The following is a 12,750-nucleotide window of genomic DNA, read 5'->3' as shown; positions in this document are numbered from 1 at the left end:
TTTTTCAATCTCTCCTTTTGAGATCCATTTATCATTCTCATATAATAGCATCTCATTTAGTCAAATCAGAGTGGGATTACAAAAATCATTGAACACACTATGAAAGAAACAATGACCTGGAGATAAATATAGCAAAAACAAAAAAAAATGTCACTTAACATTCTCCTGAGCCCTGCCCCCAGATTCTTTTTGAACAAATCATGCCTCGAATCAGTAGTGTAACACAAATATCTAGGCCTACACCTAGACTTGAGAGGATATTTTACACTTAAAAAACAGGTTATTAATCAGAAGGAGAGGTCCCTAATTTACACTGTTATCTCCTTGTCAAGGAAACTGAACGCGCTGACCCTTCAGCCGCTCTTAAAAGTAAAGGCCTCTAAATGTATACCAACAAGCACTTTTCCAAGAATGGCAGTATAAGGCAGAGATTCTGAAATGATGAAATGATTGACAGGATACAGATAAGTGCATTTAGGTGAGTTCCTCTCCAGCTCAAATCCATCTTGAGTTTGGCCTTGTTAAGCAACTCTAGCAACAGCAGTAACAATCAGCCATTCAACCAATTGTTTAAACAAAGCTTTGTTATCAGCACTTCAACATAATCAGTCATCAGAGCACCCTAAATACCTACATGCCTTCATCAAACCATTAGATCTTACATAGCTATGGATATCATGAATGAATGAATGAATGAATGAATGAATGAATGAATGAATGAATGAATGAATGAATGAATGAATGAATGAATGAATGAATGAACGGAGTATTTTTTCGTGCAACTTAGCCCAAGGGCATCAAGGCGCCGCAGCAGGTCAAATGATATATAATTCACCGATGGAGGCAATTACCAGTGGGCTTCAGAAAAGAGCTAGGTCTTTAATGCTTTGCGGAAGAGAGCAAGCGACAGTTGCCCTAAAAGTTCAGGAGGGAGAGAGTTCCATAACCTGGGCACAACGGAGGAAAATGCTCTGTCCGCCCATTTCGCTCTCACAAACCTAGAAACCTCAAGAAGATTTTTATTAGAAGAACAAAGGGATCGACTATGGGGATAAGAGCGAACAAGAGACCTGATCCCCTCTGGGTCTGTACCATGAAGGGCCCCATGGGCAAGACAGAGAATCTTAAAAGAGATCCTGGACTGGATGGGAAGCCAATGTAGGCTTCTCCGGGCTGACGAGGCCGATGCAAGTCTGGGGAGGTTAAGAACCATCTTTGCTGCCGCATTCTGGACCATTTGCAGGCGATGGATAAGGCTCTTATTTATGCCCACATAAAGGGCATTACAGTTGTCCAGTCTTGAGGAAACTAATGGCACGGTGGCATGTTTCCATGCATCAGGGGAAAGATAATGGGCAATCCTTCTAAGAACCCTGATCATGCCACAGCAGGTGGGGACAGTCATACTGACCTGACTTTCAAAGGAAAGCCCAGTGTCCATTAGCACCCCTAGATTCTTAGCTAACTGACCTGGGAGGAGGGCAATCCCCAAGTCAGGGCGGCCACCAGTCATTTGACCAAATTTCCTGACTGCCCCCAAAAATCAGCACCTCTGTTCTCCCCCCATTTAGTTTAAGGAAGTTCTGTATCATCCACCGAGACACAGCCTCCATACAGTTCTTGAAATTCAGGGCAGAGTCCTTCACAGGCTGCGTGAGAGAGACCATGATTTGGGTGTCGTCAGCATACGACAGCACCTCCAGCCCAAAAGATCTAATTACCCTGGCAAGTGGGGCCACATAGATGTTAAAGATGGTAGGGCTCAATGAAGAGCCCTGGGGGACCCCACAATGCACTGGCTTAGGGGCAGAGAGAAACTGGCCCAGCTTCACTCTTTGTTCCCTTTCATTATGAAAGGAAGCCAGAAGGCTCAGAGCAGGGCCTCCAACCCCCATCTCCCTGAGGCGGGCAACTAGCATAGATGGAGACAAGGTATCAAAAGCTGCCATCAGGTCTAACAGGATCAAAAGAGTAGTGTTGCCCTTATCGACCTGGGAGCAGATGTTGTTGACGACTACACTAAGGGCGGATTCGGTGCTATGAGATCTCCTAAAACCATGCTGGGAGACATCCAGAAGGAACTAAGTTGCCAGTTAAATTGGGATTCCAGCATCTTTGCAGGGGCAGGAAGAAGTGAGATGGGGCGGAAGTTTTTCAGAACCTCTGGGTCCAAAGTGGGCTTTTTCAGAAGAGGTTTAACAACCGCCATCGTCCATAAGGAAGGAAAAACTCCTGCTGTGATCACACGATTCATGACCTTCATGAGGGGGGGAATAACCTCTTCCCGACAGGCCTTCAGGACTTTAAGCAGGCAGGGATCTAAGGAGGAGCCCGATTTGATGTTATCCAAAATCTGGTTTATCAGCTCAGGGGTAAGAAGCGGGAAGGACTGGAGACTCGGAAGAGCTCCACCAGACAAACTCCTGGCTATAAAAGGAACAGGAGTAGAAGGAGATCCCAAGCCAAAGCTCAAGGTTTCCAATGTGCCATGGATATCCACGATCATTGAGTGGAAGAAGGCCGAGATACTCTCGCACAGCTCCTGGGATTCCACTATAGGGTCGGCTACCTGGGGAGAGGATAGGGAGTCTATGATTTTAAAAAGCTCTCTGGGAGAATTGAGAGAAGCAGTACTCTTAGAGAAATAGGCCCTCTTTTCATGGGTGTCCGCAGAAATTTTTCCAGGGGGGGGCAAAATGTTAACATCATCACTATCCTCCAACATGTGTGCCAGGTGGGCCACAAGAAACACTGGGGCGCAGAACTGGGATAGACTCAATTAAATGCCAGGAATCCAGGACATGTGACCGAACCTGCCACAGGCCAACAAACACCACCTGTAGGGAAAACGCTAAACTTTCTGACAAGGTGCTTTATCTCTTTGTGCTAGGTGTGCTAGGTGTGCAGACTTCCAGGTCCTCGATCCAACACCAATCAAGGCTGTCTTCAGCACGATTCTATTTTTATCAGAATACTTCAACAGCCTATGATTAAAGCACCAGAATAAATATATTGTATGCACAGTGTATGCTAGGGATTATTTGTAGCACAAATATTTACCAATATTGGCTTCTTGGTGCTAGAATTCATGATAACTTTTATCTAAAGTTAAAGCACAACGTCAAAGTTAGTAATACATAATTCAGCAATCACACACGCTAGTGATTCTCCAATGGGTGCTCCCTTTACTAGAATTGACCGGGCATTGCTAAATTTCACAATCAATTTATACAAAATAAAATGTATAGGTCCAATGTTATCTATATTTTTTTAAAGAAACTTAGATTCCCTCTATGTGTAGTCAATGTCACACTGACAACGTGCCCACGTTTAGGGATACAATAATGGCCATCTCCCTGATGCGGAAGCCTGGCACCGTAAATGTGTGGCACATGGGGTGCCCGCAGCGGCGGCCCATCACAGGTCCAGGGATACTGAGTCTTACACAGTGGTCGAAGTAGGGGAAAAAAAGTAAGGGAAAAGTGGGCGGAGAATAAAAGGGCAGGAATAACCCAAGGATTGGATCTGTGGGTGGAGCCAGAGGTGTGGCCAGAATACGCAGACATCCCAATTCTTTGTATTTGTTTGGCATTTCACTGCCCAGTTTAAACTTTTATCAACCAATTGATACACATGATTATTTAAGGTTATAATGAGTTATTGACATTAAAATATATTCACAAAGGGGGATATGCTTCTAATCATAAAATGTACCAAATACGATAAAATGTGGAAACACAAGCCATTTGTCTCCGAGCCATGGAGTTTGGCATCAGCACTACTCGCTTTTTCCACAACAGCAGTTCAGACATGAATGGCAAAATATCCTAGTTTGCAAATGTTTTCTCCAAAATTATGGCTCTGCCTTATTTGCCTCATAATGCAAGATCTGCTGCATGATCTGACCATTTGAACGAATAAATTGTTTGTAGCTCAAACATATAAAAAGTTCATATAAAATGTGACTTGTGTTGCTGCGGAGTGGATGGCCTATTGTAAAGGTTGACTGATCACCTTTCTCACTGCTGCCTTTGTATGTTACACTGGTACAAATAAGGCAAAATCTTTCCAGAGACTGTTAGCATGTCTACACATGTCAAAATAATGAAATATCTGAAAATATACTGCATTACGCTGCAGCATTTTTTTTATGCATAATTCATAATAGTCAACACTACGGCATAATGTTGTCATCCTTTGCAGCATAATTTATCCCAGTGGCCCCGCAGCAGGCAGCACATGGTAAAAGTGCTTGTGAATGAAGCTGGGTGACTAAGTTTGCTAACTTAGTTTGGTATGTGTGCAAGTCCTGCATTGCCAATCCCTGGTGAGTTGCAGCTACTACTGCTGAAACAAGGCCAATGGAGGTACCTATGGGTGAGGCAGACTGGCCTCAAGGGCAGGGCCAGGCCATAGCACTAGTGGTGTCCTACGCATTAATGTTTGTTAGTGCCCCCCAATGACCACCTCTGCCATGGATTCCCTCACTACCACCCTTTAACTGTGCCCCCATTTTCCATAACCACTCTCTCTCAGATGCACTTAATTTGACTTACAGCGCCACTCATACCATTGTAGAGTGTCAGAGCACTTTACATCACATACATTACACAGAGACAATCAATATGTGTGTAAATCACTGTATAGAAAAGTTACATAAGACCAAGGACTACAAGGTGTAGGAGTCACATGACAACCATACTAGTAGCCCGTATAGTTTTATAGTGATTGGTCTGGAGAAACAATACCCGGAATATAAAACGTAATACCATGGTGCGGGTTTTCCTTAATAATCAGAAATGATTTCTGTCCAAAAGAACACTTTTTGGGACATTAGGATAATCAAAGACTGGGGGGAGAGGGGGGGGGGGTGAACATAACGCTCTAATTTATACCTTGCAGTTTGTATGCAGCTCTTAGATGACAGTTAATAGCTCACTGTTCTAAGTTAGGATTTTAACTTATAAACTGCAAGTAACAAAAGGATCTGACAAAAGCGGAAGCCTACTGACCTATTTACATTATGTGCACTTTGTGATCTGCATGGCGCATGTTCTTTGCAGCAGGTACATTAACCCTCTGAGCTACCTTTCCATGAGTCCACTAGAAAAAATTCTGCTCTCTCTAGGAAGAACATTAATCACCAGAGTCATCATGACATTTTTATTGTTCCCGAAAATTGCTGGAGGCCAGGAAGGAGGCAGCAAGCGTTTTTAAAACCATAATATACTTGCAAACATGATGCCTCCACCTAAAGTCAGCAACTGGTGCGGTCACACTGGTTGCACTGCACTAGAGCTGGTCCTTCTCAAGGGTCCTGTGACCTCAGTGACTTGTTCTAGGGCATGCTGCTTCATAGGCCTGCCCGCAGACTGGAGGTGAACTTCAGCATGGATAGTGGTGGACAAGCCTTGAAAGTTAACCTACACTTGTCATGCTAGGGTGCACCTGCTGGTGTGAAGACACCAGGACTTCGAAGGTGTTGCGAAGCCTTCTACGGTCTAGCATGCGATTGTGCTCTCGCAGGAGAGTGGTCTGGTGGACTGGTTATTAAGGCTGAACCTGGTTCCCAGTTCCAAATTCAGCAGCTCTGACCATAGTGCCACATCCTCTCCCCCACTGAACACTGTACTGCCCCACTGAGAAAAACTCCCACTGTCTTCAACTACAACCCAATTGTTGCCCGCTATAAACACCTGGATGCGGCTCAATTTAAATTACGCACTAGACAAGAGCAATATGCGGCTTACAAAAAAAAAAAAGTAACAACATCCTGGAAAAAGCTAACACTTATAGGGAATGCAACATTTAGCAAACCATGGGAAATGTAAGCAGGAACAAAATGGTTACCTTAATGCTTTTGCACTTATTCAGAAATCAGTGAGTGCTTTTTTCTGAAAAGTTAAGGACACGACTACAGGGCCCTGAATGGACCCATTTCAATGGCCATTGCTTATATCCTTACTAAACGTAAGCAGTATGGTAAAAAGACCACATCCCTGGACGCAGAGCCGCAGCACACATTTTGTTTTCCAATCCACAGATTGCAGTACCTCCAGGATTGGTGTACTTGTTCCAAGTCCAGGGAAAACAGACAAGAAAACAAAAATAGCGCTTCAGTGGCAAACTCTGTAAAAGTGGCGCTAATGTGTTTCAGTGTGAATAAAATCAGTTTGGCCAGTTTGCTACCACACTGTCTTACTTTATTTAGTTATTTATCTATTTTTCATCTTTTTAGCCTTTTATTCCCAATGCTGCACTTTGGAATTAAAATATCAGAAAAATATGACATTCCCAGCAAAAGCGTCTCTTTTTTGGATCCATTTCCGAGGGAAGCAAATAAAAGAAAGGAGAGGAAAGAGAGTGAGAATCTCGTCTTGAAGTGACTGTTTTCATGGGCGTCCACAGGGGGGGACAAGGAGGGTCGCTCCAGGGGGGGCAAGCGCCCCTCCTTGCTCCCCCTGCGGACGCCCATGCCTCTTTTCCTCTATAATAGCTAGCTTGTATTCCCTTAAACAAAGTTTATGTTGGTCCTTCTCCAAGGGATCCAGCTGAACCCACCTTTCTGCCAAATCTGGTGTTATTCTGTTCGGTGGTTCAGGCTGTAGTTATGTCTAAAAACCCTAAGGGAATTAAGATTAGAAACACACTTTTTTTACCCTCCTTTGTTTCTGCTCCCGCTGGATGGACATACTTATTTACACTTACAGTCTCAATATTTTGGGGCTCATTTTTATGGACACACTCTCATATTCTATAAATAAACCGAGGAGACATTTAACCAGGCTTCTTTTACAGATAAAATACAATGTTGAGGTTTTAGTGAAAGTGTTGTTTTGAGGCCAGCAGCATTTGTGTGGAAGACATTTGAGGAGGATTTCCTTGGAAATCAGTGGAAAGGAATTGGGCTTGAATGAGGTTAAGGGGCCGGAGGACACCAGTCTTCCAATGTATCAGTATCTAGAAGGAATCTCTGTGAGGTGTGTCTTGAAATCAAGGTAGAAGTGTATCTATGCACTCTGTGGATTTTGTGTAAGTGAGTCTCCTAGATTTCACTGTATCATGCTCAGATGAAGAATTTGAGTTGATGTGAAGGTTTATTGAAACACTTTTCAAAGTATGGATCTTTTCACATTCCCGAGGTACAGAATGTTCATTTACATGAAGCAAACCAATACTTCCAAAAAGCAAAACTGACACCAGCATGTTTATTAGAAATCCAGGGAAGGCAGAAATGCAATGACATTTGAATGTACTTCTAGTTAATAAAGCAGTGATACTGATTGCTCCAGGGAAGAGTGAGACAGAAAGTGCAAAGCACATTCTATTTTGAAAATGTGTATACATTTTTCCATAACTGATATGAAGATGGTTTTCTTCACATTACAACATATGAGTCAGTCAACAATTAAAAGCATGTTAATCAACTTTTTTTTTCTTTGTTTTAGTGAAACATGGACTGAGAAAGAACCAGTGTTAAAATGTAAAGTCAAAAGAGTTCTGAAATATGACGTCATGAGCTGTAACCCTTTGTCTCCTGTCATCCACCCCCAGGCTGACTGTCTGCTCCTGGCACACTGTGTAGAGCACTTTGTCCCAGATAAGAAGTCCTACTGCAAAGCTCTGGGAAATGTTGCCACACTGTTAAAGCCCGGAGGACATCTGATAATGGTTACAAAGTTCTACGCAACTTTTTTCATGTGCGGCGACTTCAAGATTCCTGTTTTCAGTTTGGATGAGGATATTCTGAAGGAGGCTCTCAAGGGGGCTGGTTTTGTCATAGTGGAAGAATACATTTATCCTCGTAAAACAGAAAGTTTGTACAATGTAGCAGATTTTAAATATTTTGCTGTTTTTAAGGCTCGCAAAGAAAGAGAAATGTAATCCTACAGTAGCTAAAATGTAAACTGCCCAGGGGCAAAATGATGAAAAAGTAAGCTCAGCTGAGCATCAAATTATTGTTTTTCGGATTTCTTTAAAATGATGATTATTTCTTTAATATTTTAGCGAAATATTGCTAAAAAATAAAAGTAGTCCATAACGCTGGGCAATGTTGAGCAACAATAGTGAATAAAATTCTTAGTGAGTATTTGGCGCATAAATATAATCAATAAATAATGATGTAATCCTAACTCCTGTTGATGACTTTCTTTTCAAGAACTTCTCATTTCTGGTGTTTTGTTTTTAATTGTGAACCCCAAGGACCTGGCTCCTCAGGCAGGCAATTATATTTCTAAACCAGAGGCCTGACTGGACTAGTGCCCACTTTTCAGGAAAAATCTTTCAGATGTTCAGAGGTCCGCCACGAATTCCGCTTCATCTCTGAAAAAAAATAATATTTGGGAAGGTTGACCATAGTCTCATGCTTTCTTTATATTTATTTTGGAAATTAAGGGTTCGTTTATTCTACTTCAGTCAGTGTTACATATTGAAATTCATTATTTTTAAAGATACAACTTAAAACAAAAGACATAGAAGTATATAGGGAAGAGGGGATATTATGAGAAGGTTTTCAAGAGTTAGCCAATTGATAATTACATTTGTGTGCATTCTGCTCTAACCCAAGATGCTGCTCCTATCCCATGAGCATGTACTTTAGATCTTCCCATTTGGACTGGTGGTCCAACTCATATCTTGCTTTTAGCACATATCTCATTATCTAATGGTTTTATACACAGTGCATAATTTCAAAGAATTTTAGATTTGATCATAACTTGTGAAGAGTTCTTATCTTATTTTATTAATGGACATTGCTACTGATCACTGATTTTTGGAAAACAATTGAATATCAGACCTTGTTGAGTACCTGCACTTTTTTTACATATGTTTTAGTTATGCCATGTGGATTTACGATGAAAAGATGAATAAGGAATCGAGAAACTGAATAATGATTTTCTTATATGCTTTGATTTCAATCACTTGTTGCTTAAGTGTATCTAAATATGAAAAAAACCAAAGGGCAACCCTGTAATCTGGGACCTGGGTAGTATAATGACAAAGGAAAACAATGGTCCCGGAAGGAGGAGTATTGCCTCAACATCCACAGAAGGCTAGTCATCTTCCATCAAAGGATTGCTTTTACTAGAACACATACAATTTCATTCACATACAAATTATTTATAATCATAGGAAAGTGAACTCATCAAGCTCTGATATCATGTGCAATTGAAGCAGTGTTTCCCAATCAATGCAACGGGGCAACGGATGTGAGGTAAGTGGGTGAGAAGTGTACTAGTACAATACAATATAGGTATATATAGTTAGGTTTTTCTCTATGGGATTTTTGAAAATTCTATGTCTAATAACTTTGGCGTTTGTGGCCGGAATTGGCTGACATTTTCAGGAAAATGGAACATTTTGTTTCTGAGCAGCCCCTGACAATTTGGGGGGGTTTCATCAAGGGGGGGCCGAGAAAAAAGGGGTGTCCCAAAACGCGTTTTTCCTATGTTAATTTCCATAGGGCGGTTGGCCTCACTTTTAGCTTGAACGGCTGAATGGATTTGCACGAAACTTGGCAAAATTGTAGGGACTGTTAGCCCGATGTGCCTTTGCTAGGTCTCAATATATGTGCTCCAGTGGATTTTGAGTAATTTAGGTTCAAAAAAAGATATATATCTGGGCGGAGCCTAACCACACATCTGATCTGATTGGCTGTCAGCACTTCATCCAAGAAGTGTTGGCAGCCATCTTGGGACCAATATACATGATAGCACCTCATTAAAAAGCATTGTAGTTAATAGAGGGTTTTAGGACTTTAGTTACATTATAAATCATTTGTTGATGGTACCATACTCGTTTTAGGAATTGTGGTGGGTTCTAAGGTGATTTTACCATGTGAAAAAACCTTCTGCTGTGATATCATGAATATTGTTTGAAAGAAAACTAATATCTCATGATTTTCCCACAGTGGTTTGGAAGGAGATCTATAAGCTAAACTGAAAGCATATTTTCTGTAAATTCACATTATCTTTCTCAGTCATGTGAAAATGAAGTCTGACATTCTCAGTAAAACATGTACATCCAACAAGGACAGAGACTGTCAGTTGATTCCTTTGTGTTCTACTGCAGCCTCCTAGAGTGTTCTAAAGAACAACTAGAGCGCTAACAGTCCTACTTATTACAAAGGTATGGCACACCTGAAGCCATCTTGATTGGAATAAAGTGGTAACTCTTAAAACATTTAATTTTAAAAGAAACAACATGAGGGGGTATATTTTGCCATAGAAAGTATGATTAGTGCTGCAGAATGAAAAATTAGGGCACATTTTGAGTGACTTCTCAAATCCTTTTCTATTTCATTAAAACATTCTGACATGCAGTCTCCCAAAATGGCCACCAGAGACAAAAGAGCCCAAATGTAGCCCAAATTTCACCCAGATGTAGCCCAAGTATAGTTCAATGACAGAATGTCCCAGAGTGTTCTAAAGAACAACTAGAGCGCTAACAGTCCTACTTATTACAAAGGTATGGCACACCTGAAGCCATCTTGATTGGAATAAAGTGGTAACTCTTAAAACATTTAATTTAAAAAGAAGCAACATGAGGGGGTATATTTTGCCATAGAAAGTATGATTAGTGCTGCAGAATGAAAAATTAGGGCACATTTTGAGTGACTTCTCAAATCCTTTTCTATTTCATTAAAACATTCTGACATGCAGTCTCCCAAAATGGCCACCAGAGACAAAAGAGCCCAAATGTAGCCCAAATATCACCCAGATGTAGCCCAAGTATAGCCCAATGACAGAATGTCCCAGAGTGTTCTAAAGAACAACTAGAGCGCTAACAGTCCTACTTATTACAAAGGTATAGCACACCTGGAGCCATCGTGATGGGAATAAAGTGGTAACTCTTAAAACATTTAATTTAAAAAGGAACAAAATGAGGGGGTATATTTTGCAATAGAAGGTATTATTAGTGCTGCAGAAAGAAAAATTAGGGCACATTTTGAGTGACTTCTCAAACCCTCTTCAATTTCATTAAAAAATTCTGACATACAGTCTCCCAAGATGGCCACCAGAGACAAAAGAGCCTAAATGTAGCCCAAATATCACCCAGATGTACCCCAAGTATAGCCCAATGACAGAATGTCCCAGAGTGTTCTAAAGAACAACTAGAGCGCTAACAGTCTTACTTATGACAAAAGTATGGCACACCAGAAGCCATCTTGATTGGAATGAAGTGGTAAGTCTGAAAACACTCAATTTAAAAAGGAACAACATGAGGGGGTTAATTTTGCCATAGAAAGTATGATTAGTGCTTCAGAAAGAAAAATTAGGGATCATTTTGAGTGACTTCTCAAATCCTCTTCTATTTCATTAAAAAAATTCTGACATGCAGACTGAAACATGCACTTTGAATACCAGCAGCAGACGTCCCTGGTGAGCAGTAGCTTTACTACAGTGATCTAATGTGCAACTAGAGTGCTAACATTCAGAATTTATGGCAAATGTGTGACACATCTGAATGCCTTCTTGATGGAACCAAAGTAAACAAGCATTGAAAATGCAATAGATCTCGCCCTCGTTTAAGTTAAAGCCATTCTGTTTGTAATGAGGTGGCTTTTTAGCTTTGCTTTTATTAGTGTTTTTTCAACTTTCATGTAAATAACATGCATCTGTATGCATATAAGTATATGTATGCATGCATTTATGTTTGTATTTATATAGATATACAGATGATATATGTTTATATATGTATGTATATGTATATATTCACTGAAAAAACCATAGGCTATAGACCATATATAGTTAGGAATTAGCATTTACAAAACCTTGAAAATTCACTGAAAAAACCATAGGTTATAGACCATATATAGTTAGGAATTAGCATTTACAAAACCTTGAGAATTCACTGAAAAAACCATAGGTTATAGACCATATATAGTTAGGAATTCGCATTTACAAAACCTTATTTTACTCACACAAAACCATTGAAATTCCATATATAGTTAGTTGCACTAACTATATATCGCGCACCCGCAATCCACTGCTGATGATGTCACATATTACATCATTCATGACATGGTCAGTGACATCACTGATGACATCACTGATGACATCTCAAATGACATCACTGATGACATCACTGATGACAACATCCAGTGACTGTATGTTTCTGTAAAGTTAAAATATGTCTTACATATTGAAGAATGAGTGGATGTATAAGTGTCTGCATGAAGGATTTAGTAGGTGCATGACTGACTGTATGAGTGAGTGATTAAATGTGTCTCACTGAGTGCATGGGTTAGTGACTAAACTGTCTTAATTTGTGCATCATTATGTCTGTTGTTCTGTAAACTGTTGCATGTGTTGATAAGTAGCTATATGAGTAACTATATGGGATATTCATTGGTTGCCCAAATATTTGTATGGGAGACTGAGTGTGTGTGTGGGTGGCTGGGAGGTGTATGACTCTGTGCATAGATGTGTGAGCAGTTGATTCACTAGATGTATGGTTTCAAAAGTGCATGTGGAAACAGCTGTATGGGCGGTTGACTGTGTGCATGAGTGTATTGGTGAGTGAATGGATATCTCAGTGCTACATGTCAAAGTAAGTACATATGTAAAACACAGTACATGTGAGAGTTGACATATATAAATAACTGTGCATAAGAGCCAGTGAATGTGTGAGTGGCTGTATGGATCATTGTGAACTTGTATCAGGGATTGTATAAGAGAGTAAATATGTGTTAGTATATGTTTGAATAAGTAAAGTTTGTATAACTGTATAGTTGAGGAAATGGAGGTGTGA

The 12,750-nt window shown here is 40.5% G+C and overlaps 1 protein-coding gene across 1 annotated transcript in view; it reads left to right on the top strand.

Annotated features, from left to right (window-relative positions):
• LOC147718271 (nicotinamide N-methyltransferase-like) overlaps window positions 1-8,132 on the top strand; it is a 69,917-nt gene extending 61,785 nt beyond the window's left edge. The window contains exon 3 of the mRNA XM_086966671.1: window positions 7,449-8,132. Coding sequence (XP_086822797.1) covers window positions 7,449-7,884 — 436 coding nt within the window. The 3' untranslated portion in view covers window positions 7,885-8,132. The remainder of the gene's footprint in view (window positions 1-7,448) is intronic.
• Window positions 8,133-12,750: the final 4,618 nt, after the last annotated feature.

The sequence above is a fragment of the Lissotriton vulgaris genome, chromosome 4_1 (assembly GCF_964263255.1).
Source record: "Lissotriton vulgaris chromosome 4_1, aLisVul1.2, whole genome shotgun sequence".
NCBI lineage: Eukaryota > Metazoa > Chordata > Amphibia > Caudata > Salamandridae > Lissotriton > Lissotriton vulgaris.
Note: the sequence above shows the minus strand (reverse complement) of the source record. Positions and strands in the feature narration are given on the sequence as shown.